Here is a 26,923-nt window from a genome sequence, read left to right on the forward strand (position 1 = left end):
AGTGTCTAGGCTTCTCCATATCACATACAAGGGGACTGACTATGGGTTTATTAAAATAGTCAAACCTTGATTTATAGGACCAGTTGCTGACTTTGAAGCAGTTTAGTCCCAGCACTGGGGAAGCATTGGCAGTTGGACTTTGTGAGTTTGAGGTCAACCTGGTCGTGTTCTAGCCAAGGCTACATTTTAAGATAGTGCCTCAGAAAAACAAAAACAAAAACGTTTCTAAAAGTCAAGTATAAAATGTTTTTCAAGGCCAGAAATACTGGTACTTGCTTGTGATCCCTGCTTGGGAGGCAGAGGCAGGATGATGTCTATCTAGAGAGGTTAGAGGTTCTGAGGCTGCCTGTGCTGTGAGACCCTGTTTGAAAACCAGGCAGGTGGGGCTGGACAGGTGGAGCAATGATTAAGAGCACAGGCTGCTCTTCCAGAAGGCTCAGGTTCTCTAGAATTCCAGTTCCTAGGGAGTCAGTCCATGCTCACTTCTGCCCTCCTAAGGTGACATGTGCTGCACAGATACCCTGGCAAAACACTTGAGCACTTTTACAAAAGAAGATTAAGGGAAAAAAAAGAACAAAGCAAACCACAGATACTGGTGAAATAGCTACAAGTGGGCATCTAAAGTCTTAGGTTCTGCTCTCCTTTTCTTGTCTCCTCTTCACTTCTCTGTCAGTGCCTTCAGGTGACAGTGGCACATACCTTTAATCCCAGCAATTGGGAGGTAGAGGCAGGTACATCGCTGTGAGTTTGGGGCTAGCCTGGTCTACAGAGCTAGTTCTAAGACAGCCTAGGCTATATAGAGAAGCCCTGTCTTTAAAGAGTAGTCACTTTGGGTTCGGTCCCCAGCTCCGAAAAAAAGAACCAAAAAAAAAAAAAAAGAGTAGTCACTTAAGATTTTTAGATGAATAGAGCAGCAGGTCTGTAGAAGTCTAGTAGTAGCAGGTCTGTATAAAAATCATGGGACCTCAAGTCAGCCTCCTGATAGAGGTCAGCCTGGTCCACCCTGCAGGGACCTGTCTCAAAGAGCCAAGCCATCCAAACAAAACTGAGTCTTGTGTTTAAATACTGTGTTTATTATTTCATTTTCTTCCTTCCTTTTTTATTTATTTTAGTTCTTTTAAGATTTATTTATTTATAATGTATAAGTTCACTGTACCTGTCTTCAGACACACCAGAAGAGACCATTGGATCTCATTACAGATGGTTATGAGCCACCATGTGGTTGCTGGGAATTGAACTCAGGACCTCTGGCAGAATAGTCAGTGCTCTTAACCGCTGAGCCATCTGTCCAGCCCTTATTTTAGTTTTTAAAGACTGTCGATCTGTGTAGTCCTGGCTGTCCTGTAACTCACAGATCTGCCTGCTGCCAATGGGGTGTTAGAGTTACAGGCGTGCCCAGCTCTGCTGACATTTCTGTTGATTTCACTTGGGCAGCCAAGTCCATCATTAGCCAGTCAGGAGATTTACATCAGGAGTGTAAGTATGTGCTTATAAAACAGCACTCAATTATTTCCTGTAATGTGTAGCATTTCACGTTTTTCTTTTCCTAAGTTTATTTTGAGACAGGATTTCACTGTGTAGACCACAGTTTTCAGATCTACCTGCATCTGCCTCATGAGTTCTGGCTGGGATTAAAGGCATGTGCCACTCACTGTATCCAGATTTGTTTTTTTGTTTTTTTTTTTTCTCCCGGAGCTGTGTACTGAAACCAGGGCCTTGCGCAACAAAGCTCTACCACTGAGCTAAATCCCCAACTCCCTTTTTAATTTTTATGAGTGCACTGCAGCTGTCTTCAGACACACCAGAAGAGGGCACCAGATCCCATTACAGTTGGTTGTGAACCACCATGTGGTTGCTGGGAATTGAACGCAGGACCTCTGGAAGAGCAGTCAGATCTCTTAACCACTGAGTCATCTCTCCAGCCCTAGATTTGTTGAAGGAACCTTTTATGTATCTGTTTAAATATGCTTGCATTAAATTTATCTACTTATTTTGTATGGGGGGGTGGGAGTGTAGAGATGAGAGCGCAGTTTGTCAGTATTGGTTCTCTCACCGTGTGGGTGTGGGGATTGAGCTCAGCTCATCAGGCTTGGTGGCAAGGTAGGCCTTTGCCTACTAGGTCTCCTCACTGGTCCGGAAGTCATCCTGGGAGCAGTGTTTTGGTGGAGGTATTGAACCACGGGCCTTTGATTTACCCCTTGAACTTCCTCTGTAGCCCAGGTAGGCTTAGCTGCCTCCTGCCTGCCTCACCTGCTGAGCAGCTGCAGCTACAAACCTGCTCTACTAGTTAGGGGTTTAAGCCTTGGCGAGGGAAGCACGATGGGATGAACAGAGAGGGCCAGGAATGAGTCATTGAGGAAGAAGTGTTTCGAAATGTAGTGTGTGTCTGCCTAAGTGAAGTATATGGGAGTTATCCAGGGAGCAGCCATTCAGAAGGGCAACAGTGATGCTGCCTTGTTAGAGTAAGTTCTGTTTTTGTCTCATGTGATCTGGGCTGGCCTCAGGACTTTGAACTTCTGAGCCTTTTGCCTCTACTTCCCAATTGCTGAGCTAGTCTCTGCACGGTCATTGCACCTAGTTCTTCGGTTTGTGTATTCCAGGCAAGTCTACCAACCACTGGAGGACGACACAGCGGTTCCACTTTACTGTCATACCTACTGTGCCTGCTAAGAAGCTAGGTTAGGCCAATGTCACCAGGCCCATCTGAGAAGTCAAAGCCACAGTAGACCACAGAGGCCACCTGACTTCAGACATGAGTTCTCAGACTGAGATGCCTGCTGCCCATTGCACTTAAAAATGTGTGCCTGGTTCCTCCCAAGGAGGCTAGAAAGGAGAATATCAGAATCCCTGGAACTGAAGTTAGATTGTTTGAGCTGCCATTGGGTGCTGGAAATTTGACACAGGTCCCTGCAAAGAGCAGCCAGTGCTTGTAGACACTGAGTTGTCTCTCCAGCCCTGCATTTTTTAAAAACTGTGTTTGTTAATTTGCTTTGTGCTTCCTGGGATTGAAATCCCAGGGTTTTGTGCATGGTAGGCAAGCACTCTACCACAGAACTACTACATTCTTAACCCTTCATGCATCTTTCTTCAGTCATATACTGTTGTCATGTTTATATATTGTACAGTATAGTATTAAAGTGACTGTGTATAATTGTTCTTACGAAGAAAAGTTTTAAGTCCAATTTTTTTTAAAGATGTATTTATTTATTATGTATAAGTACACTGTAGCTGTCCTCAGACATACCAGAAGAGGGCATCAGATCTCATTACAGATGGTTGTGAGCCACCATGTGGTTGCTGGGAATTGAACTCAGGACCTCTGGAAGAGTGGTCAGTGCTCTTAACCACTGAGCCATCTCTCCAGCCCAAGTCCAATTTTTTTTTAAGGAAGATCTCACTATGTTATGTCTTTTAGGGGAAGACTTGAGTGTTTGGAAGATTCTGGAAGTCTCATTAAGGGGAAGGTTGTTAGTTTTAGAACTTTCCAGACCTAGTCAAATTTGGTCTTCTGAAGCAGAGTGTAGCACTTCACAGTGTTCATCCGTCTTTGTCCATTAACTTTCTTTTTTTTTTTTTTTCGGAGCTGGGGACCGAACCCAGGGCCTTGCGCTTGCTAGGCAAGTGCTCTACCACTGAGCTAAGTCCCCAACCCCTGTCCATTAATTTTTTATATTTACTTCATAATTAAGATCTGAAAATACTTATGGGAAAGCAGAACAAGAACATGGAATGCTAATGGGCACCTGTGACTAGGAGTCCTAAGTAGGAGACTTGGAGGGTAACCAGAAGTGTGACTTCTGACTCAGCCTTTGAAGTTAAAGGCTTATCTACTAGTTAATGTTTATCGGCCATTTTTGTTTTCACATTTACATTTCACATTCAGATGTAGCAAATGTTTGTTCCTTATACAAATGTGAGTAAGCTTATCTTAGTGCCTGGAGGCTGGTTGTCTTCTCTGTAGCTTCACCCTGAGGTCCTCAGCAGAAAGACCCGGCACAGGAAATAGGGCAAAACTGCACTCTGTTGGGGAACTTGGAATTAAATGTATTTTGATTACGGGCACAGCCTTTTTATCAGTTGAAAATTTTCATCATCTGAATGATGAGGAGCCCAAAGTCTTTGAGATGAACGATGACATTGCCCTTCTTTGAACAGGTGTTCGTTTGCTTGTGGAAAGGCTGTAAGGTGTATAACACCCCATCAACCAGTCAGAGCTGGCTACAGCGGCACATGCTGACACACAGTGGAGACAAACCTTTCAAGGTACGTATATGAGGGGTTCGTAAAGTCATTCCCTGAACTTGTATCTCTCCTTTTTAAAGAAAGGTAAGGTCTCACTCTGTAATCTGTAATGTAGGCCAAACTGGCTTCAAAGTCTTGGCAATCCGGCTGCCTTGGCTTCCCTCCCAGTGTTAGGATTTCAGGTTGAATCACCATGCCTGGCTTGTGTGATGAGCGTGCTTTGGGCCTTTATAAAAATTCTCCCACAGACTTGACCCTGGTGATTTCTAAAAATGAAAAAGATTTTTATAAGTACACTGTAGCTGTCCTCAGACACACCAGAAGAGGGCACCAGATCCCATTACACATTGTCATGAGCCCCAGCAGGTTGCTAGGCTCAGGACCTCTGGAAAAGCAGTCAGTGCTCTTAACCTGAGCTATCTCCCCAGCTCCAGGAAAAGATTTTTGTTAGCAATTTTGTTGATGCTTAGATTTTGAAAGAAGCCGGGGATAGAGAATAAAATTCAGGGTGAAGAACAGCAAAATCACAGTTAGGGGAGGGTCTTTCAGACCAGCAAATGGCTGGGCAGTGTTGAGCCAGATCCGCCCTGTGACCTGACTGCTGACTTAGTGTCAGGTTCAGCCTCATTAGCAGGTGATCCTGTTGTGGAATAAAGGAAGCACAGATGTTTGAAGAATTCTTCCAATTTTTAAAGATTAGTTTTCTAATTATGGGAAGCATATGTCACAGGATTTATAGGATCACTATAAAGAATTTCAATAATTTTTAAAAACATAATGTGCATGAGTGTCATTCAAGACCTCTCCTTTGAGTTTTGTCAAAGAATGTAGCCATTACTGATGCTTTATTTTAAGAGCATCATGAACAAATTTAAGTTACTAGGTACATTTAGATGCAGAAGCCTGAACCATGAGGCAAGGGGGTTGCTTGAGCCCAGGAATGTGAAGCCGGTCTGGGCAACATGGTGGAGACCCCTCATATCATGATTGTTTTTTGGTTGGGAAACGTTTATTATTAGGGTCTTTTTGGGAGATAGGAGTGGAATTGGGGGTCTCAGCATTTAACTGATTGGCTTAAAACTTGCTGTGTAGACCAAGATGGCTTTGAACTCACAGATCTGCTTGCCTTGCCTCCCAAGGGCTCAAAGGCATGCTGCAGCATGCCCAGCTCCCAGTGTCCTGGGAGGAAAGAAAGGCAAGAGGTTTTTAGAGATTTTAGGAGTGTGTTATGGAGTATACCTTCAAAGTTAGAGATAATCCTGCCTCTGCCTCTCGAGTGCTAGGATTAAAAATATTTATCACCAAAACCTCACTAAGGATTTATTTTCATTATTTTTTATTGTCTGTGTGGGTAAACTCATGAACTTGCCTATAGGTTCATGTGGGAGGCCAGAAGAAGATATTTAATCTCTTGAAACTAACTGTCCATTATAATAATATGGGTGTTGGAATTTGAATTCTAGTCACCTGTAAGAACAGGCAGTGTTCTTACCACTGAGCCATCTCTCCAGACAGGAGATGTTATGTGTATGTGAGCATATCTGTATATGTGTGGAGGTTAGAGTTTATCTCATTTTCTTGATTATCAGGGTTTTTGTTTTTTGTTTTTTGTTTTTTTACACTTTATGGTTTAATCTTTGTAGTTATTTATGTATAGCCTCGATATTAGCCTGTCCTACCGAAGCCTTTAACTTTCTATAATAATGCTTGGCCTTAGTATGTAGGCTCTTGTCCAGGAGTAGATGCCTATTCTTGCTTCATGTGTGGGGTGGGTGAGGAGTTCACATCTAGGTCAGATGTTGGCCATGGCTGTTGCCTCAATTGCTTCTCATGCACACTTCTTCCTTGAGATAGTGCCACGTAGCTCAGTTGTGCCAGTGACCTTGAATGCCTGATCCTTGAACGAAGGCCTTGTTGGCACTGTGTAAATGACTGCTACTGAGCTACATCTCTACTCGCCACCTAGGGCCTCACATTGAACCTGATTTCACCAATTTGGCTAAGCTGCCAGTGAGCTCCAGAAATGCATCTGTCAGCCTTTTCCGAGCTAGGATTATAGATGTGTGCTGCTGTGCCCGGCTAAGGTGTGGAGGCGCTGGGGATCCAAACAGTCTACATGCTTGTGCAGTCAGCACTTCACCCACCGATCCATCTGCCCGATGCTTGTTTGGAAGTGTTTCTCTTAGCCGTTTCTCATTTTGGGTTGTAAATGAAGAGAGCTTGAAGGTTTAGGTTGGTTTTTGTGTAGGGAGATCTCACTCTTCTGTAGATGAGTGTCCTGCATGTATTTCTGTGAGATTCCCTGGAACTATAACGTGGTACAGTTGTGAGGTGCCCTGTAGGTGCTGGGAATTGAATCTGGGTCCTGGAAGAGCAATGTCTTAAGTGCTGAGCCATCCCTCCAGCCCCAGGGTATCTTTCCTTAACTTTATGTGGTTTTATTAACTGGTTGCAAGTACTGGGTAATAACCGCATTGATGAGGTTGTTGGAAAAAAGTAAATGAATTGAGTGTTTCCTATTTTCTTTGCGATATTGAGGTTTGGTAAAACACAAAGCGTTTGTGCTTGGAGCTGTCACTGACTCACACTAGCTCATTACATTACATAGATAATTGCTTCTCTTCTGAGTTACAATAACTTGGACTTAGCTTTATTGTTGAAATTAGTACTTTTCCTGTGTGCCTTCCTGAGTTCTTAGATACCCTTTCAGGGCAAGAAGTTGGTCTTGTTTTTCCCTTTCATGTACCTTGTATTAGAGTGGAGTCTGGTAAGTGTTTGCACTGAAACCTTGAGCTGTTCTTCCAGCTTCCTGAGCACTTATAAGGTGCGTGTAGATTCTTAGTAATGCTAGCTGCCATTTTTATTAACACTGTATAAAGAGCTTGTTAAATGTTGCATCTGGGGGCTGGGGATTTAGCTCAGTGGTAGAGCGCTTACCTAGGAAGCGCAAGGCCCTGGGTTCGGTCTCCAGCTCCGAAAAAAAGAACCAAAAAAAAAAAAAAATGTTGCATCTGTCATTCATTTTATGAATCATAGAAGCACACAGCTATTGATTTCTACTGCTGTGATAGACATGACTGTGACTAACAAGATGTTTTGGGCTTAAACTTGTGCACAAGGGTGTTCATACTTCCAAATACATTGAAAGTGAATTGTGGCATGTGGACACAGTGGTGTGCTGACAGGCCCAGGTGAGGAGAGCTCATTTGCACCTAAGCCACATGTAGGTACTTGGAAGGAATTTGGGATTTTGCCTGATAGCAGATCTTGCTGAAGTTTTTCGAAGTTAGGATTCGAAATTAGGATTGGTAGTGCCTTGGAAAGAAGAACCTGGAGGTGTGGGGTGGTGTTTGGTTGTTTGGTGATGACTGTACCAATTACATGTTTGTAGTTTATTTTCTTTTCCAAGACAGCAATAAGTAGGCGGGACCTGTGAACGTGTCCTCTGATTGATTAGATCTACAAGGACAACATACATAAAAAAGCTTTTCAACTCTGCTTTTAGATCTGTTTTCTACTAGAAAAGTAGCGCGGCATCTGAAGAGTTTGTAGTAGCTTCTATATATTTTTAGATGGTATTACATAGCTTTAATCCTAGTTCTCTGGAGGAAGAGGCAGGAGGCTCTGTGAATTGAATCCAACCTGTTCTAAATAACAAGGTCAAGGCCAGCCTGAGCTTCATAGGGAGATCCATTTTGTTTTTTTTTAAAGATTTATATGTTTATTTTATGTCTGCGAGTACAACACTGTTGCTGTCTTCAGACACACCAGAAAGGGGCATCAGATCCCATTACAGATGGTTGTGAGCCAACATGTAGTTGCTGGGAATTGAACTCAGGACCTCTGGAAGAGCAGTCAGTGCTCTGAACCATTGAACCATCTCTCCAACCTCCAGATCCTGCCTTAATAGTGTGTGTGTGTGTGTGTGTGTGTGTGTGTGTGTGTGTGTGTGTGTGTGTGTGTGTGTATACATACATAAATAATCTGAATTCCTGCAGCTATTAATGTTGGTTTTCTATCCATGGTTTGTTTAGAACCATCTCTTTTAGGAAGACAGTCTTGTGGATTTTTTGTCTTGGTGCAATGGAGAGAGCAATGGACATAAGTTTGGAAACAGCCATGCCGCTGTCAAGCAGTACTTGTTAGATAACTTGTTGAGTTTTGAAGTGAACTCATGAAAGAAATTCTCTGCATGGTTTCTAGAATCATTTATACTTGGGTTTTACTTGCTGGAACCTTCCTTGACCTTCAGTCTGCTCACACGTCACGCAGTAACACTGACAGAGCTTTTCTTCTTTTTAGTGTGTAGTTGGTGGCTGCAATGCCAGCTTTGCTTCTCAGGGAGGGCTAGCTCGCCATGTACCCACACACTTCAGTCAGCAGAACTCCTCAAAAGTTTCTAGCCAGCCAAAGGCCAAAGAAGAATCTCCTTCTAAAGCTGGAATGAACAAGAGGAGGAAACTGAAGAACAAGAGACGGCGCTCGTTACGTAAGTGCTCACTTCCTCAGTCTCCATGTGGTAAAAGAGCTTTAAGCCAGTCCAGTTCTACTGGTCTTAAGTTTGACTATATTTATGGAAGGTAATATACTATACCTGCCTATGGGAATGAGAATCTAGTGAGAAATGTTTGTATATGCTAAAAGAGTATTAAGTGTATGCGATCTTAGAATGTAAACATTGTTTTAAAGATTTATTTATTGTATGTAAGTACACTGTAGCTATCTTCACACACACCAGAAGAGGGCATCAGATCCCATTACAGATGGTTGTGAGCCACCATGTGGTTGCTGGGAATTGAACTCAGGACCAGTGGAAGAGCAGTCAGTGCTCTTAACTACTGAGCCATCTCTCCAGCCCTAAAATATTTATATTTAGAGAATTCGTTAACTACGTGGTATTTGATTTGGTTTGTTATAAATTAGGGAAATTGAAAACATGGCAGTTTTTATTTCTACAAATACTTTGGGAAATTTTGAGCGTGTCAGAAGTAAAAGTAAGTTAACCCGTCAGTGTGGGATGTGTGTGAACTATGTAACAGCATGAACATATGAAGATCATGCTTTTAACTACTGGGTTACTATATTTTTAGATGGTATTACATAGTTCTTCCAACTTGTTATTCAGGGTTAAAATTAAACAATAGGCTTACAAGTGTTGGGAGTAGGAATTAGCCTTAACTACAGAACCTGGTGGGCCCCATCTTGATCATCTGTCCTCACATGTGGAGTGAGGAAACAAGCGGAGTCCCGTGAGTGAAGGAATGGGGGTGAGACAATGAGCAAGGGACCAAGAGGGTGGTGGGTGGGTGGGTGGGTGAGTGGGTATAGAAGAAAAGGCAGGTGCAAGTCTGAGCCATAAAAGCAGGTCGCTAAAACATTGAAGTATTTCTGTCACTACAAAACTATGGTGAACAAATGAATTGACTGCAAAGAGAAAAAAAAATTAGCTAAATCGTTTCCTATTGTTAAAGTAAAAACATCTTTACATACTGCCTTAGTTGGTTCTAAATATTGTGACTGTCAGTAACTTTGGAAAGTTTATTTCATTTTATGGTATCACTGAGGGAAGTTAGGCCAATAACCTAGATGCAGAAGCAGCCTTGGCATCTGGTACAAGTTTGATCTCGGGAGCCCGCATGGTGGAAGCAGAGAAGTAACGAGTCATTTCTAACCCCATGCATACTCAGGTCTGCCCTCAGCTGCCATGACGTAAGACTGAAAAAGAAACTTGCTTAACCCTGTGTTCAACTAGGGAGCGTGTACACGATCTCACTGTAAGCCAGGCTGCCGGAACTGACGGGTGTGTGCCAACAGTCCAGGCCCCTCTGCTGCCTTTTCAAGGCTTTCTCAGTGTAGCCCAGGCTGGCCTCAAATTCTTGATCTTCTGAAAACACCTGCCTGCCCACTCTTCTTAGAAAGTGAAGGTGGGTGCACTTGAGGGTCAGCTCATGTTTAGAACCGGCACGCGTGTTACCTAAGGAGGCGCAGCTCCTTCTTTCTGTTTTATGGTCAGGTGCTGAGGTGAGTCAAGTGCTAGCTAGCGACAGCTGACATGGAAACACTTGTTACCTATTTCCAGGGTTTTGGTTTGTTTTGTTGAGGAGAGGATGCATGTAAACTGCTCTCTAAACTGTAAAACATGCAAAGCCTTTCACTGCGGGAACCACTGTTGAACAGACAGTGCTGTGGTCAGATCTGTCTTCCCTCCCTCTGAACGTCCATGGGACACGGAAGCCGTGCTTTTGTTGGCACTTCATACAGGACGTGCGCTGTGACCATTTTTACTCCATTTCTTATAAAAAGCAGATTTTAAATAGCACCACAGCACAGCTTCTATTGAGTGTCAGGTTGCATTAGGTAGGAATCAGGGTTGTCTTAGCACAGCCCCACAAGTACTGCTCTGACCACCCCCTCTGAGTGTTTGGAGACTGGACCTTAGTACATTGCCTAGAGTGGCCCTGAACCCAGTCTTTGTCTGTGCTGGTAAACCTGTCTTTAAATGGTTTTATTTTATTTTATTTTATTTTATTTTATTTTATTTTATTTTATTTTTGGTTCTTTTTTTCGGAGCTGGGGACCGAACCCAGGGCCTTGCGCTTCCTAGGCAAGCGCTCTACCACTGAGCTAAATCCCCAACCCCAATGGTTTTATTTTAATATACTAAAAAAGAGACTGTTAGGACTTTGAGGCCAGCCTGGGCTATACAAGGCTATTTCAGAAGTGAGAAAATCTAATGAAGGTGAAGCCATGTGCACAGTCACAGTGGAGAACTGGTTGAGCTATGAACTAAGTAGTTGCTATTTAGAATTGCACTGATGGGTACAGTGCCTGTCTCACCTGTGAGAGGTCCTGGCTTTCCTTAGGGATTTGGCTGAGTGCAGTGGCCTATGTGCCTCTGAGGTGAGAGGGTTGTTTGAGCCTTCCAGCATTCCAGACTTGAGTGGCAGCTTTTCTTACCTATTCTTAGGGCATTTGCTTGTCATCAGAAAATACTGGTTGAGAGCTTGGGAATGCCATTGCCTCTTGTCACAGATGTGGAAAGGGTTTGATAGTATATAATAAATAAAAAGAGAATGCTGATGGAATCACACGGTAAGTTTGAAACCTTATTACATAAATGGAGATGGTCACTGTTGAAAAGTTGGTTTTGAGAATTTTTATGGAAAAGTGAAGTTTGTGGGTTGTGAGGAGTTGCTGGACTCATTGATAATTGGAATTCTGCCTGTTCTCAACTTAATCAGATCACAAAGACCTATGTAGCTGGGCACTGGGCAGGGACTGTCAATTAAAGCTGCAGTCTCCTGTGTTTGGAAAACACTCGAGCATTTAGCATATTGTGAATTTTTCTAAACTGTCTTTAACTTCTTTGTGTTGACTTTTAGCGCGACCACATGATTTCTTCGATGCACAAACACTGGATGCCATAAGACATCGAGCCATATGCTTTAACCTCTCGGCTCATATAGAAAGTTTAGGGAAGGGACACAGTGTTGTTTTTCATAGTACTGTAAGTATTCTATTTTTCTTTCAAATTATATAGATTGGCAAAAAAAAAGTATACATTGGCTTTCACAATTATAAATTTCTCAATCTAGGAGGTTTTGTTAAAGTCACAGTTGGCTGAATATGCTAGTACATGCCTGTAACCCAGCACGCCACAGAGCAAAGCAGGAGAATCTGCAGTTTCAAGGCTTGCCTGGGCTAGATAAGTGTAAGGCCAGCCTGGGCAACCTGGTTGCTGAAAACAAAGAAGAGGGGTGCAGCTCAGTGACAGAACATTGGCTCAGCATAGCAGAGGCCCTAGGGTCAATCCACAACCCCTAGTACCAAAAGCCCAAAGAAAGTATTTGTGGGGGCAGCATGGGGGTATAAATATGTCATCAGCGTCATGGAGGAGGAGAGTTTTGGGGGTTTTGTTTAATAGGTATAACCTCAGTTTCCTAGAATTGTGGAGAGTCATCATTTCTTGGGGCTAGGTTTTTAACCCAGAATAAACAGACTGTCACTTTAGAAACACAAAACAATAAATTAGTTGGCTAGCTAGGAACTAATTTTTATTCATTCTTATGTGCTATGTGTGCCCATATGTACATCTTTGTACCCAGTGTGTCTGGTGTCCGAGGAGGTCAGATTCCCTGAAACTGGAGAATCCAAGCTCTTCCAGGATTCTCTAAAAGGGCAGCAAATAGTCTTGAGTGCTGAGTCTGTCCTGAGCCTCCTCCTAGTCATTTTTTAAAGTGATATAGTTTGGCACGGGGCTCTGCATAAGGCTTCTGGCAACTTGAATCCTTGGAAAAATGAATGTAATTATGGTGCGAGAGAGATGGTTTAGTGCTTGCTGCTCCTTTGCAGAAAACCTAGCACTGTCTCATACTCTGCTCATCTGTAGGCATTTTACACGCACGCATGCACACACAGAAAGAGAACACATGACTGTGCATGGTCACATAGTGGGTGCATATACTATGATGCCTGTGAGAAGGTCAGAGGCAACCGTAATTAGTTTTTCCTCCACCTTGATGTGGTTTCTAGAGGTTACATTCAGATCTCTAGGTTTATGTGGCAAGTGCTTTTACCAATTACCATATCTCTAGATCCGTTTGTGTTGAGAAATATACTAGAATTGGGCTGTTTTTGTTTTCTTTTTCAACAAAATGGAGGTTTGAAGTATTGTTGGCATTGACTAGATGGCATTGATTGGCATCTCAGCTCCTCTCCTATAACGAAGAGGTTTCTTGTGTTAGTTTTTGAGCGCTAAGCACCGTAGCTAGAGGGGGTGTTAAGGAAAACACTGAGGTGTGTATAGTATTTTAGGTTCTAGTATACTTGAAAAAACAAGGTGGCAGGAGGGAATGAGGAGGGAGATCCACGAGAGGCTAGCCGGGGAAGTTCACTGAGACTGGACGAGGCACTGTACGCAGCAATGGAGCCGTCTGTCCCCAGAGCATGTGGCCCCCCACCTCGCCCTTCGTCATTCACCCATGCTTAGCTGCAGAGCATACTGGGTTTGGTTCTTAATTTCTTCTTCCTTGTGTGGATATATAGCTTTGGTCTCTGTATTGACAGCAGATTGAAGGGGAGAAAAGGCATCTTGAGCCAGTAAGATAGCTCACTGACATTGCTAACCACCATACTTGCCAACTTGATCCCTGTGACGCATGTGGTGGAAGGAGAGAACCGAGTCACACACATTCTCCTCACTCCCGTGTGTGCCGTGGCATGAGAGCACCCACACTTACCTTTCATAGCACACAAAACCTTTAAAGATGGGGATACAGGTTCTGGCTTGCAGTGGAGGTAAGGGTGAGATCGTAGATCCTGTTTTGATAACACTGACAAGTTTAGTCCTGTAAAGTTTTGGTAGGGAAGGTGGCCCAGGGCCAGACTGACTGATCCTCAGCTATGTCTGTAACTCCAGTGCTGGCCAGCTCACTGACCACCCAGTCTAACCAATCAGTGAGCTCCAGGCTAAGGGAGAAGTCTGTCTCAAAATATGGTACCAAGACTGAAATAAAGTAGAGGGTTAGCTGGCAGGATGGCTTACCGGAGGAGAGTGCTTGCTGGTAAGACTGACAACCGGAGTGCATGGTGTTTCACAGTGTAGACCTGGGTGTCCTGGAACTCAGATCCACTTGCTTCTGCCTCCCTAGTGCTGAGATTAAATGTGTGCTTCACCAAGAAAAATATTACTTAAATATAAGATGGTAAGCAATTGAAGAGGCCTAATTGAATGTGTGTGTGTGTGTGTGTTTGTGTGTGTGTACACATGCATGTCCCCATCAAAAATGTTTGTTTCATTGTCTTTTATGTATTTTGTGTGTAAAGACTTCCAAGTAAGTATCCCTATCATTTTGATGATGAAACACTTAGTCTTACTGTAGAAGAAAGAGATTTCCCCCTTCTCCAAAAGAGGAGAATAAAATAAGGTTAAGGATCTGGGAAGATGAAGGACATACTTGTTTATGTCGTGTGCATAGTGATTGAACCCTTAAGTACATGAGCATGAGTGTCTCGACTAACTGCAGAGTTGTAAGCTCAGGGGCCTTGCCTGGGAAGTCCAAGTGCAGCCTGGGGCAGCCTCTCGAGTTAGCGAGAAATGAGCCGCCTAGCAGGTTCAAGACGACTTCAGTGGACATCACTGTATGTTAAGTAGAGTCAGCCTTTGTAGAATAAAGTTCGAGACAGTCTACAAAGCTGCCCTCAGACATCTGCCAAAGCTTCTCAGCGGTTAATACAAACTGTAAATGTAAGTGTCCGTCTTAGTAGCATTTGAGAATGACCAGTGACCATGGTAGGAAATGGTCGTGAAGTACTCGAAACTGTTTGCCAAGTCTTTTCCAGAGGAGGCCAGCAGAACCACACTTTCTGGCTCCGTTGGGCTGAGTGGTTCTGGCATTTATTTGTTGGGTCTACTTTTGGATTTTTCCATTAATTTCCACGTCTTATAATAATGCATTTATCCAGCTACAAGCTTGCATATGAAGGAGGAAATCCTTGGTTTTTTTTGTTCTGTTATTAGTTGTGGTATGTTTTGGGAATAGTAATATAATATTGAGACATTTCTAACTTGGACTTGGTATCAGTAGTATTGAGATGGTAACGACACAGACGGAGCCCCAGTGTCAGTCAGTGTGGACTCTAGGGATCACCTTGGCTTTCAGACTGCTGACACCCTGGCCAGATAGGATAGGTGGGCCACTCTGTAAGACCTAAGATGAATTGACCCACCGAGTACAGCAGTGGAAGCCCAGGCAGACAGTGATCTCAGTAGATATTTCTCTTTGCAGCAGCTTTAGGTCTCCTGTAGTCCAGGTTACTTTGGAATTGGCCATGTAGCCAAGGATAGCCTTGAATTCCTAGACCCTCTGACCTAGGAAGTTATAGTTATGTGCCACTAAAAACCTGTTTCTGGTTTCATTGTTGTTGTTTGTTCTCTGTTCTCCTATATATCCATCTGTTTAGAGATGAGAAGTCATTTGGGAGTCGGTTCTCCTTCTCCCATGGAGATCATGGGCCACAATCAGCCCTTGAACAAAGTGCTTATAACTGCTGAGCCACCGGCAGCCATTAGTTGACTTAGTGGTCTTACATTTTTTAAATGGTTTGTTTTTTTAATTCTTGAGAGAGAGAGAGAGAGAGAGAGAGAGAGAGAGAGAGAGAGAGAGAGAATGTGTGTGTGTGTGTGTGAGTGAGTGTGTGAGTGTGTATGTGTGTGTGTGTGTGAGTGAGTGTGAGTGTGTATGTGTGTGTGTGTGTGTGTGTGTGAGTGTGTGTGTGTGAGTACACCTTGGCAATTTCAGTGTTGTGGGAAGAAGTTGATGTGTGGGAAGAAGAAAGGGTGAGATGTGGTGGCAGTGCCTTTGCTGGTAGGCATGGCTGTCAGTGTTTTAAGAGTATAGAGAGATGGTGGTTTATAGTTTACTTTTTACTTTTTGTGACGTTACTAGGTAATAGCTAAGAGAAAGGAGGAATCTGGGAAGATAAAGCTTTTGCTTCATTGGATGCCCGAAGACATGTAAGTATTTGAAACTGCATAAAGAAATAAACATGTTTTATTTTTATTAAAATCATGAGTTTAAAAATGATTTAGCCTACTGAAATCTTAATAAGAAATTTACTTGTACTGTGCTTTGAGGCTGTCAAGTTGGCAACGCTTAGAGGTTGTATAAGGAAGCTTCTGAGGAGGACCACCAGTCCCTGTGACGTCAGAGGGCAGCTTGGTGAATGTTCCTTCAGGAGGCAGCGGCTGGAGCTTCTGCACCTCGGCGTCTCCCTAGCCACAGTAGCTTCCCCAGTCTGTGAAGCCAGCACAGTTTTTATGCAATTGGTCTTCAGTCAGAGAGCCGCCTCCCACATGGAACCTTTTTGTTTTTTAGACAAGGTCTCTCTATGGAGCCCACTTTCTGAAAACTCATGGTCGTCTTTATTGAAGCTGATTTTTGAGAAGCCATGTTTGATTTGCAGCACCCACCAGATGGCACATCGTACTGTCCACAAGTACCTACATTGGGCCTTCAGGGCAACAGGCAGGCATATTTGTGGCACACAGACGTGCATTCAGGCATACACTCATGCATATTAAATAAAGTTTTTTTAAAATGTCAAATTTAATGTTATAACCCTACTGTTACAGAAATTGAACAATTCAGATATCAAAGTACTTTGCTTTGTAGGATTAAATACTTTTAAATTCAGATTTGGTCACACACATGCAGTTTCTCCTTTTCTTCCTTGTTACCCTTTCCCCCCTTCAGGCTCCTGAGAGTCCTCTCCTCGGCGTTGATGGAGTACTCCTTTGTTAGTGAAGAAACAAAGTTAGATTTTCTTTAATTTATTTGAAAGCCAGCCTTATACATTCCTAGTGCATCCTATAGACCCCAAATGCTACTCGTGGAGTGTGTGTCTGACACACGGGCCTTGGCAGAAGTAAACACAGGTGTCTGTCAGCACAGGAGCAGTATATCAACGATAACAATAAATTAATTAATGTAGGTGTCTCTGTCAGCACAGGAGCAGTATGTCAAAGATAACTATAAATTAATTATTGGCTTTTTTTTAAATTTATAGTCTGCCAGATGTATGGGTGAATGAAAGTGAGCGACATCAGTTAAGAACTAAAGTAGTTCATTTATCAAAACTACCCAAAGACACTGCCTTGCTGCTGGACCCAAACATCTACAGGTAACCTCCGTCCTGACAACACACTTTCCCTTCTAAATTATCATCTTGACCTTTGTAGGTTTTGGGGACATTGGAGCTTTTCAGTAGAGATAGAACATCATGTCCATCTGCAGTGTTGGAGATCTGTCTTGCTTTTGTGTAGACATGAGTAACTGAACATCCCTTGTGAGCGTTCAGAATCCCTGCACCAGGCTTTGTAAAGCATGCAGATTTCTGGACTCGGGACAAGCAGCATTTCTGTCCTGTAGATCTGTAGTTTTCTTGGGTGGTGCAGGGGTTGTGGGGCTGCCCATGTGGTGTGCCATCAGCGCTGCCTCCCTGCTGTGTCTCAGACTTCTGTGGGCCTGAAAGAGAGCGAGTGTCCTGTAGGCCGTGTGCTTCACTCACTCTGTCCTCAGACTTTTCCGAGGAGCAGTGAGCAGCACTGTGTGTGTTTAGTGCTTCTCAGTCGCATTCCTAAGCTTGTCTGATGAGAGGTTTCCGCAGGTGACACACAACATAGCACCCCTGGGCGGGCCTAACACTATGTGTCCTAGCAGCTGTCACAGCGAGTTCACTCCCTCTGCCCACGTCCCAGAGTATGAGCTAAGCACCATGCTGCTGTGTCCAAATAGCAGACTAAAAACCAGCGACTAAAACCAGTGACTAAAAACCAGCGCCCAGCCTTGTATTCTCAGGGGCAGTGCATTTTAATGTCTTGTGAGAATGGTTACCCAGCAGTAAGACGAGGCTGATAAATCCCCAGATTGGCCATCATAAAGTTAGCTGATCTAGAGTTGAGGGGGGGTAAGTAGCAAACTTGGGGTGCTCATGCCAGTTAGGAGTCCTTCCAACTAATCTGTATCCCTGTCTAACTAAGACTCCCATTTGTAGGAATCGAACTCTTTGAAAGGTCCTGTTCCTTCTGTGACTCAGGTGTTGGAAATGCCATTCAGTGTATCAGGATTCTTGTTTGAGACATGTTCTGAGAACAGAGTTCCAACATCGCGGGTCTTGCTTGCTGTGAGGGAACATTGAGACTCTTGGGATTCCCTACTCTCCCCTCTTTAGTATAAACTATCCTCTGTGGACAGTGCCACAGGCAATGAGACTTACTCTCTGAGATGGGATAAGATTGAGACGATCACACCAAGAATATAGGAAAGTCATACTTAGAAAGATGAGTGGCATTCATTTGCTGGTGCCTAACTTAGATTTGATCCCACTTACTCTAGGGAGGTAATTGAAGTAGGACAGCGGTGTTGTGCTCCTCATTTGCCTTAAAACTGGTTAGGGCACAGCACCTTCAGAGTCCACAATGGATGAGCATCCAAGCCTCTTCTCTCCATCCTTCCCCTCATCCTTTCTTACACATCAACTTATTTTTGTGTTGTTATGTTTTGTAGAAAAGCAGTTTATGTATGTTAATGAAAGTGATTAAAAATAGTCTTCGCACTTAGATTTGATCAGAAATACTGAAAGAAACCAGGTTGGCTTTTCCCCTCCTGGGAAATGATGTTTTCACTACATTAGATGGTTTTGTGTAGCCCAGGCTGTCCTGGAGCCCCACATCACAGTCTCTGCAGGGCTCAGCTCACAGACGCCCCATCGCACCTGGCTTGGACAGTGCCTATATTAACAACCCCCAACCTCAATACTGACCTTTGTCGTCTTCTGCAAGTTGGAGCTGAGGGAGCTGGAATACCAGGGGCTAGTAGAGTAATAAAGGCCCGATTGTTCCCTGTGTGAGATTAGGGTTTAACTTGCTGGATTTTGACCAGTGAAACAGTTATTCCTTCCCACTTCTGTTTTTGAGGAACAATTTTGATAATATACACGTTAAAATGAAAGTACACTTCACTTATAGACATGACGAAAAAGAGTATTTATTTGAAATGTAAACATTTAAAAATAGTTGAAAATCTTAGATGTGGGACTCTTGATAATAGAAACAGGGATTCTTTTTAAATTAAAAATTATGGTGATCTCCTTGCCTAGGAAGCTCAAGGCCCTGGGTTCGGTCCCCAGCTCCGAAAAAAAGAACCAAAAAAAAAAAAAAAAAAAAAAATTATGGTGATCTCATCTGTATATTTTAGGACTTTTGCTCTCCATATATATTTGATTCCTGAGACAGGTTTTTCTGTGTTGCCCCATCTGTCCTCAAACTCCCAGGTTCAAACAATCCCTCTGCCTCCGTCTTCAGTAGTTGGGACTGAGGGCACACATCCACACTTGGAAATAACCTTATGTGACAGCCTGTCACTGTCATTATGTTCAGTTCTACAAGGATTTCTAATATTTGAAATTTTAATATTTTGAAGTACTCTGTTTGATTCAACTGAGTAATTTTTCTTTTTCTTTTTCTAGAACAATGCCACAGAAGAGGTTGAAGAGGTAAAACATTCATAAATACATAAAAGCAAACAAGCGGGGAACCTGCAGTCTTAGTCACTGACAATGGGTTAGGGAAAGTTGCACATTACAGTCAACCCCGTCCTCTTTTACTTTTAAGCCCAGTATTTAGAGTAATATTTATGCCTAGTGTGGACCTTCTGTGACTGGAGTAGATCCTGTGTGGAGCATATTAATATGCCTGTAGCCCACATGGCTGTGGGACACTGCGCAGACACTTGCTGGCACCTCAGTGGAACAGCTTCTGAAAGGAAGGAAGGAAGGAAGGAAGGAAGGCTTTGCATGCTCGCTGCCTAGGCTGCTGATTTCTCCCCTAGTGACTGTAGCAGCAGTCGTATTTGGAAAGACAAGCAATTGCCCTTAAATACCAAAGCACTGTGAGATAACCATCTTGACAGTGTGAGTTGATTTGAAGTCCTAAGGGAAAATATTTAGACAGTGGAAATTATCAAGAGATAATTAACCTTTCAGTTATGATAAATAGATGTGATTGGTTGCCATTTGTGTTCTTTTGCAGAACTCTGATAAGAAAAATGTTCAATTTGTATTTAAGCAAACAGTGAACGACGTTTGCAATCAACTAAAAATTCGTCTATCGAGTTAGGTCTGAGAATTGCTATAAAGAGTGTGGCCGTATGTCTGATGGCTCCCTTTTCAGGACTAGGGTCTCACGGGGCACAGTGTGTTAATATTTACCTAAATAACTCTTGTCAATGGTTTTTGAAAAAAACCTCGGTTTCAAAATATTTGAATGATCTCCATATTTTCATTTAACCTCTGACTCTTTAAATTTTTTTCCTGAGGAAAGTGTTTTGAGTTTTTTAACGTTAAAAAAATTGTATTTTTTTTAAAATATCTTCAAACTGAATCTTTTATGCACCAAAGTTGGTTTTGAAAAGGAAAATAAAATCACTTTCTTGCTTGGCAGGCAAGAAGCCATATGGAATTTTTTTAACTTTTACAGAAATGTGTAACTTGTCAGTACTGTATCAAACAAATGTTGCATAGAGATAATAGAGCGTTGCTTGTAAATAATTCAGCAGATTTGTAATATATTTTTCTATTATGAAATGTACTGTAGATGTTTTCTAGAGGCATGAAAGTCAATGTATATATTATGGTAGAAATAATATTGAAGGAAATTGTAACTCACTAGTGCTGCCAGAGGGATTGCTAACAAAGCACCTTTAACGAGAGATGTCTGTGCAGACTGAAGGGACTGTGTACTACTGTTAATGTCTAAGAACAAAGCATTGGGCATCATTCCAGAAAGTCCAGGGAGGACCCTGACCTGTAATAGTTTACGGCACCCCCTCTGACAGAGGCTGAGGCAGTCGTTCCTCACTGTTGGAGCAGCACTGTAGCATGTGCTGTGCAGTCAGACTGCAGAAACCGCTCCTCACTTGGAGTTCTCGCTTCCTACAGTGTCAGGAATACCAGCAGTTTTTACTCTAAGTTTTTAAAGAATAGACAATATAAAATTAATCCTTTAGTTCCAAAATGGGAAACGTTCCATGATGCATAGATCATTTCTCATTTGCTTAAAAAATGAAAGACCACCCACAGGGTCTTAAAAGAATGGGAGGCTGAAATGGTGGGGGTTGAAGAGGTAGATAAGGAGCAGTCCCAGAGCCTGAGGGAGCCTGAGGGACGAGGGACAGCACTGCAGGTGAGGCACTCTGGGACAGCCATCTAAGATGCTAAGATGTAGAAAATGGGGGTCTGTTTTCAGAGGAAAAGCAGTGTGCTTTACTATTTCCTTTTGCTTAAGCACTTCATCATTTGTTTTATTCTGTATCTGCGAAGGACTCTGCAACTCCTTTGTTCCTTTAAAATTTTGGTTTGTTAAAATATTGCCAAATAGAGTGTTTGAGACATAGTTTGTACCTGCATTTTTATTTTACTGTCTCATGTTCTTGTACATCATTCCTAATTGACCGATGATTGTAGACTTTGCTTGAGTATTTTTTCTAATAAAACAAAGCAAATTACACTTAGCTTCAAATTGTAACAATTCAATTTAACTTTAAGGTGACATCTGGAAGTATACATTGAACATTTTCTTTAGATGCATAGAGAACAAATAAGTTACTATTATGTATAGAATTTTTGCTGTCAAAACCATAATGCTAGTTACTGACTAGCCTCTGAGTACGCAGGTATTCACGGTCCCTTTGCTTCTGATTGACTGGGCTTGACACTTGTTAGCACACCAAAAGGAGTGTGAGTAAGCTAGTTTTATAACTTGTATGTATCCATATCCACAGGCACATTCAAAGTGATTGGATAGTCAGGTATGAAATTGTAGTAGGTACCATCTATTAATGTTTCTTCTCACCCAGCTCTGATCTCCTGTGCCTGTCTCTCCAGGACATTAATGGCGGACCTGGTTTCTTGTTTTTCCCCCAAACATGTCTGGTCCAGCACTGGACAGTGTGCAGCCCACAGGCACAGCTCTCATTTTTTTTACCTGTCACCTTGTCTTTTCCCTGCAGTGGCCTCTTGAAGTAGTGAGACTTTAGGGGCCTGCGGCGTTCAGTGTCTGCTCTACGTGCACATGCGTATTTCTCTGTCTCTCGTGTAGCTGGTATAAGTGTTGGAGCAGTAAACAGAGCACATTGTTTGCCCTTAGTATGGCAGTGAGCACGAGGCCAGTGTCCAAGGAGACTGACTGTCTCACACTCTGCGGGCAGCACCAGAGGCACGGAGCACGGCACACGGCGTTTAGGTGGAGCGCTCACGCTGGGTTTCTTAGTATTGTTGAGGATCTACCATTTTACCACGCGTGCTTTGTCTTACAGGGACTGAATGAGAATCTGTAAGTCAGATTCTGCATTTCAACCACAAATAACATTTGTTCTAAGAGATTCTTGAAGTAGTAAATATTGTAAAAATTTAAAATTCTTTATTTTTCTAGTAAACCTTTTCGTACATTAATGTGGCTGCACATTAATTCTGAATTTCAGATGAAAAGAAAATAAAGTGGACAATACTTAACCCTCAAGTATTTCCCCGTGTGTCTAAGTCATTGACCATAGAAAGCTGGGTGCGCTGACTAAAGCCGTGCGTTTGGGAGGACGAAACAAGAGGATTGCCGAGAGTTGAAGCCCCGAGTAGCATCCTGAGGCACACAAACCAAAAGAAGAAATAAATACTGATAATTAGGATGTTTCTAATGTCACACGTTAGTAAAGCAGGGACCATGGAGGGGCTCAGCAGCTGAGTTCCTGGGACCCGAAGGTCTGAGGAGAGACCTGACCGGAGATTTGTCTTCCCCACAAGTAAATATGCAAATGATCTTCACAAGGTAGAATTCGCCATAGTTAAAAACACGTGAGTTCTGTTGTTTGCATTGAACTGTTTTCTTGATGCATGGTTGACTGAATATCAAAGTGGGCAAATGTACGTGAAGCTGAGGCCATGGTATATCCGGTCACAGCTTTAATTTTTTTATAGTTTTTGTAACACCCTTGTATAAAGCCTAAAGGTAAACCAAATTTTGGCCTATGTGGGTTTCTAATACAAAGTCTGACATGTTGGTGTGTCTAACAAGGCCTCAGGTTACAGAGATACATAAACAAATGTAGTTTATTTATAAAGAAAGATTCAAACCATATATTATTTGGACGTCTTTTTTTTTAAAAAGCAGAGTGGCACTTTGAGGTTTTAATTTAAGATATTTTTCTATTCTATTTCATAAAAGGTTTAAAATTTTGTGTATAAATATTTTTTTTAATTGTTCAAGAATCTTATGACCTGGTGTAGGGCAGTTTTGCAATTTTAACACTATAGCTTTAATATAAATAACATTTGTAGAGGTTTTCTTTGAAATAAAGGTGAGACTATTTTGTCATTTTTATTATTTCCTTTAGAGCCTGAATAGCCTTAAAATAATAGGCATAAAATGTTGTGTTCTGATTTTTATATTGTTAAAATTTAGAAATAACGTACTTACCTTGATTTCTTTCCCAAGTTAAGTTTGAACAGTGTCACATATAACTCTCTCTCTGCAAAAAGGGTGGAAGCAGGTTAGAGCAGGTTTTGTGTAGGTCTATTATGTCAACTATACCAAATTGCCTCTCAGCATGAGCAAGATGGTGATAGATGTGTTTAACCTCACTATCTGTTCTCACTGTCTCACAGTCTGCCAGGATCACACTCCACACAGAATAATGGATGGATGAAGTGTTTGCAATGAGTGCTTGTTCACCAGGTGCTGTGGGGAAACTGCAGGGCAGAGGAGGACACTGTAGGGTTGAGATACACAAGCGACACCTGCCCTTCATACAGACGGAGTGAAGGGACCTGTGCTTGGATGGATATCTAAACATCCCCATGCACAGGATTCAATATTACGTTCATTCCATAATTCAGTTGCAATGTAATTATTTTGATTTATTTAATCTCATTAAAAATAACTTGCTTTTGGTAGAACCCTCTAAGAATAGTAAGACCAATAAAATTGCTGTGAATGGCATTTTCAGTAATATGTCCTGAGGACCTGCCTGGTCTGTGGTTTCTCCAGAAGGCTGTAGCCTTGCTGTCCTGTTATGTTCCTCATGGTTTACATTCTTTGGCTGAAGAAAACATGTTTTTAAATTTTATGATTTTATAATGATCTCTGTTTCTTGTAAAGAAAAATTTCACAAATTTATATTCTGATGCCTGTGGTTCTTGTGTGTGCTTAAGATGATTACATTTGGGGAGGGTCTCGAGTCACGGCTTGGGATTTGTATAGTTAGGGGATATGACCATCGTAGAAAACGTAAAGGCTGGGCCCTTGGTGCTGTGCACTTGGAGAGGAACCCAGGATCTTCAGCCATCTTCCAGTGGCCTTCCCCAGCCCTGAGTCTTCTCTTGGTTTCCAGGTCCAATACTGCCAGTTCAGCTGAGAACACCACTGGACGCGTTCATAAATGTCCTAAGGTCCTCTGTTGGGCTTCATCAGAGAGCCTCATTGATGACCACTGGTGCAGGCATGATGGACGTCCACTTGTGTGGGCATGTAAGTCTCAGTGAGTGGTTTGCATCTCAGCATACCTTCTCCATCTTTTCAGTGGTCTGACTTCTGAACAAGAGGATATAGTTGGGACACATAATGGAGAAGTGCACTCGGTGTACAAGTGACTCTGCACTGAGTGAGGATGGACTTGTATCATAAGTCAGAAAATGCTGGAAACAAAGCACAGGAAGTCCTAAGGCGAGCGGGCCGAGTGTACTGCTTTTGGGGACTTCATTTCCCAGTTCCTAGTATGGGCTGCTTACAACCACCTCTAACGCCAGCTCACATGATTTTGTACAAACCCTACATAAACATAAGTTCAGTGAGAACTAATCTGTAGCCAGTGTGCTAGCTATAGTTAGAACTGGGAGGATGCTATCAGAAACCTTGTCTTAAAAGGGTCACTATACAGAGAAACAGGTCTCATTGTGACATGTTCCATATGTCTCCGTTGGTCCCTTCCTCCCCAACCCCACCTTCATGATGGGTCTCGTTTCCTTGTCAAATGTAATTTTAGTCATCAGTTCATTAAAAACATTATAAACATCCATATTTTTGGTTTTGTGGAGTTATAGTTATCAAAGTTGATATTAGAGAAAACTAGACTCTGTTTCTCCCTTTTAGATGTTTGTATTTGAGGGCAGCATTGGGGCATTAGGAACAAGCTGAACTCTTGACGTAAGGTTGCTCTTACAGATTCATTAAGAATATTAGGTATGCGTTGGGTAATCTGTTTGGTCATTCTCCACTCTGTGTTGCTGGGCCCTTGTGCATCTGAGGGCAGCTACTAACACAGCTATATGTGCCCCAGAGTTGTCTGTGTGACTAGGATTCACATGTACCTCAAGCTGACCTCACCTGCGTGTGCCGCCCTGCCAATCCTCTGCCTCTGTAACAGCGTGTGGTGGATAATAAGGTAGTGATTTGGGAGAATTTCCCCACACTGGAGGTACTAGGACAGGGTTTCAGGAGTTTAGTGGTGAACCCACTGGGCAGTCTTCCTAGGATGCCTCCACCTCCTCATTGAGACACTAAGTGTATACTAGGCTGGCCTTGAACTTTAGACTTTAGGTGCCCGAGTGCTGGGATAAAAGGTACTTGGCCACCCTCCCTGTCCCTAAACTATTTTTGACCTTTAGAAGTGTGTGGATGGGAGTTGACAGTGAATATGCAAATGAGTGAGATGGTGCCTCGGGATGCAGATGCTGTGCAGAAGTGGGACTGTGATGTGGTTCTTAGACAGATGGTAAGCTCTTGTGAGCAAAGACAAAGGAGTGGAGAGCCTCTGCAGGCATTTCAAGGAAAAAATGCCAGCACAGAGCGTAGCGAGTGTAAAGACCGAGAGGCCGGAAGGAAGAACAGTGAGAAATGCATTATTTTCACACTATTTCCAGGCAGAAATGAAACTAGGACAAACTCAAGATTTCGTGGACCATGCCATTTCCTTGTGCTTGAAGTAAGGCGAGTTCATATGACAGGAAGTTATCTTTGAGGACATGGAGTGTTGAACAGTTGAAAGTTAAGATGTGGCTGTTTTAAAGGACATAGCTGGTCAGGAGAGCTCAACTGTGCAGCCATGAAGACAGTTCAGCTGAATTCAGATCACCAGCACCAACCCCACATAAAAAAGCAGTGCATGGCGGTTTGTGCCTGTGATTGCTGGAGCCTCCTCACCCGCACACAATCATTACACAAGGCTAAGTCAGAAACAAAGTGCAGTTGGAGCATCTAAAGACTGGCTAGAATGGAGGCAGGAAGTGGTTTTGTTAAACCCACAATACACAGGAAAAACGTCTTAAAAGTGCAAGGAACTGTTGGGAGTTGATCCAATGTTAGACTCTGACTCAACGGCACGTAGTTTTACAAGCATGAACAACTCTGGGAAGTGTTGAGGGCAGTGCACAGCTTGGGGAGGGGCGGGCACTTGAGGTGCTGAGGAGATGGCCACGTGTCAGAGCTGACTTCAAGTAGAACCTTTTTAACCTCAGATTGTTGCACATTCTTAAGGGTGAGTAGACCTGAGGCACGGATGAGCAGATGGGACGTGACCTGGTGCTTTTTTTCTTTTGGGAGGGGGAGGCATGTTTACTTTGTAGTCTTGGCTAGCCTTGGACTCAGCTGCCTGCCTTTGTCTTCATAGAACCAGGGTTAGAGTGTGTGCCACCACACCCAGCCTAACTTCTTTCTCATCCAATAAATTGGTATGCTTATCAGCTGACAAAGGATATAGGAGCAACCAAATCTTGGCTCAAGTGACTGGTCAGAACTGCCTCGCCTTCCTGTGCATCCTGATGTAAAGGAAGTCAGCATTCCGGACACTGGAATATTGGGGTTGAGGTCTCATTAACATTGCATCATATAGTGTAGATACCAAATACCAAGTGCCAGATGGTTCTGAGGTACCAGAGCTTGGCAAGTTCTGCTGCATTCCAAGGCCAGGTTCTGCCCTCCCCCTTTTCAACGTGTAGGAAGTAAACTCTGCGAGGGTTCAGTACTTCTCATATCACATTTGGGAAGATTGGAGCTCATGACACTCCATAGGAAGGGATTTCCTAGCTCCCTCCCCCGCTTCTCCCCTCCCCATCCTTCCTCCCTTCTTCCCTGTTG

At 42.9% G+C, this 26,923-nt stretch overlaps 1 protein-coding gene across 3 annotated transcripts in view; it reads left to right on the top strand.

Moving 5' to 3' along the window:
- Aebp2 (AE binding protein 2) overlaps positions 1-24,866 on the top strand; it is a 37,598-nt gene extending 12,732 nt beyond the window's left edge. The window contains exons 3-9 of one of the 3 annotated variants that reach the window (XM_087657058.1): positions 4,156-4,263; positions 8,545-8,731; positions 11,625-11,749; positions 15,690-15,757; positions 16,810-16,923; positions 19,270-19,296; positions 19,832-23,968. In XM_087657058.1, the coding sequence (XP_087513184.1) occupies positions 4,156-4,263; positions 8,545-8,731; positions 11,625-11,749; positions 15,690-15,757; positions 16,810-16,923; positions 19,270-19,296; positions 19,832-19,877 (675 nt within the window). In that variant the 3' untranslated portion in view covers positions 19,878-23,968. Of the gene's footprint in view, positions 1-4,155; positions 4,264-8,544; positions 8,732-11,624; positions 11,750-15,689; positions 15,758-16,809; positions 16,924-19,269 lie in introns of all 3 variants that reach the window. The other 2 variants (XM_087657059.1, NM_001401545.1) reach the window with 2 other exon arrangements.
- The last annotated feature ends 2,057 nt before the right edge of the window (positions 24,867-26,923 follow it).

The sequence above is a fragment of the Rattus norvegicus genome, chromosome 4 (assembly GCF_021556685.1).
Source record: "Rattus norvegicus strain SHRSP/BbbUtx chromosome 4, alternate assembly SHRSP_T2T, whole genome shotgun sequence".
NCBI lineage: Eukaryota > Metazoa > Chordata > Mammalia > Rodentia > Muridae > Rattus > Rattus norvegicus.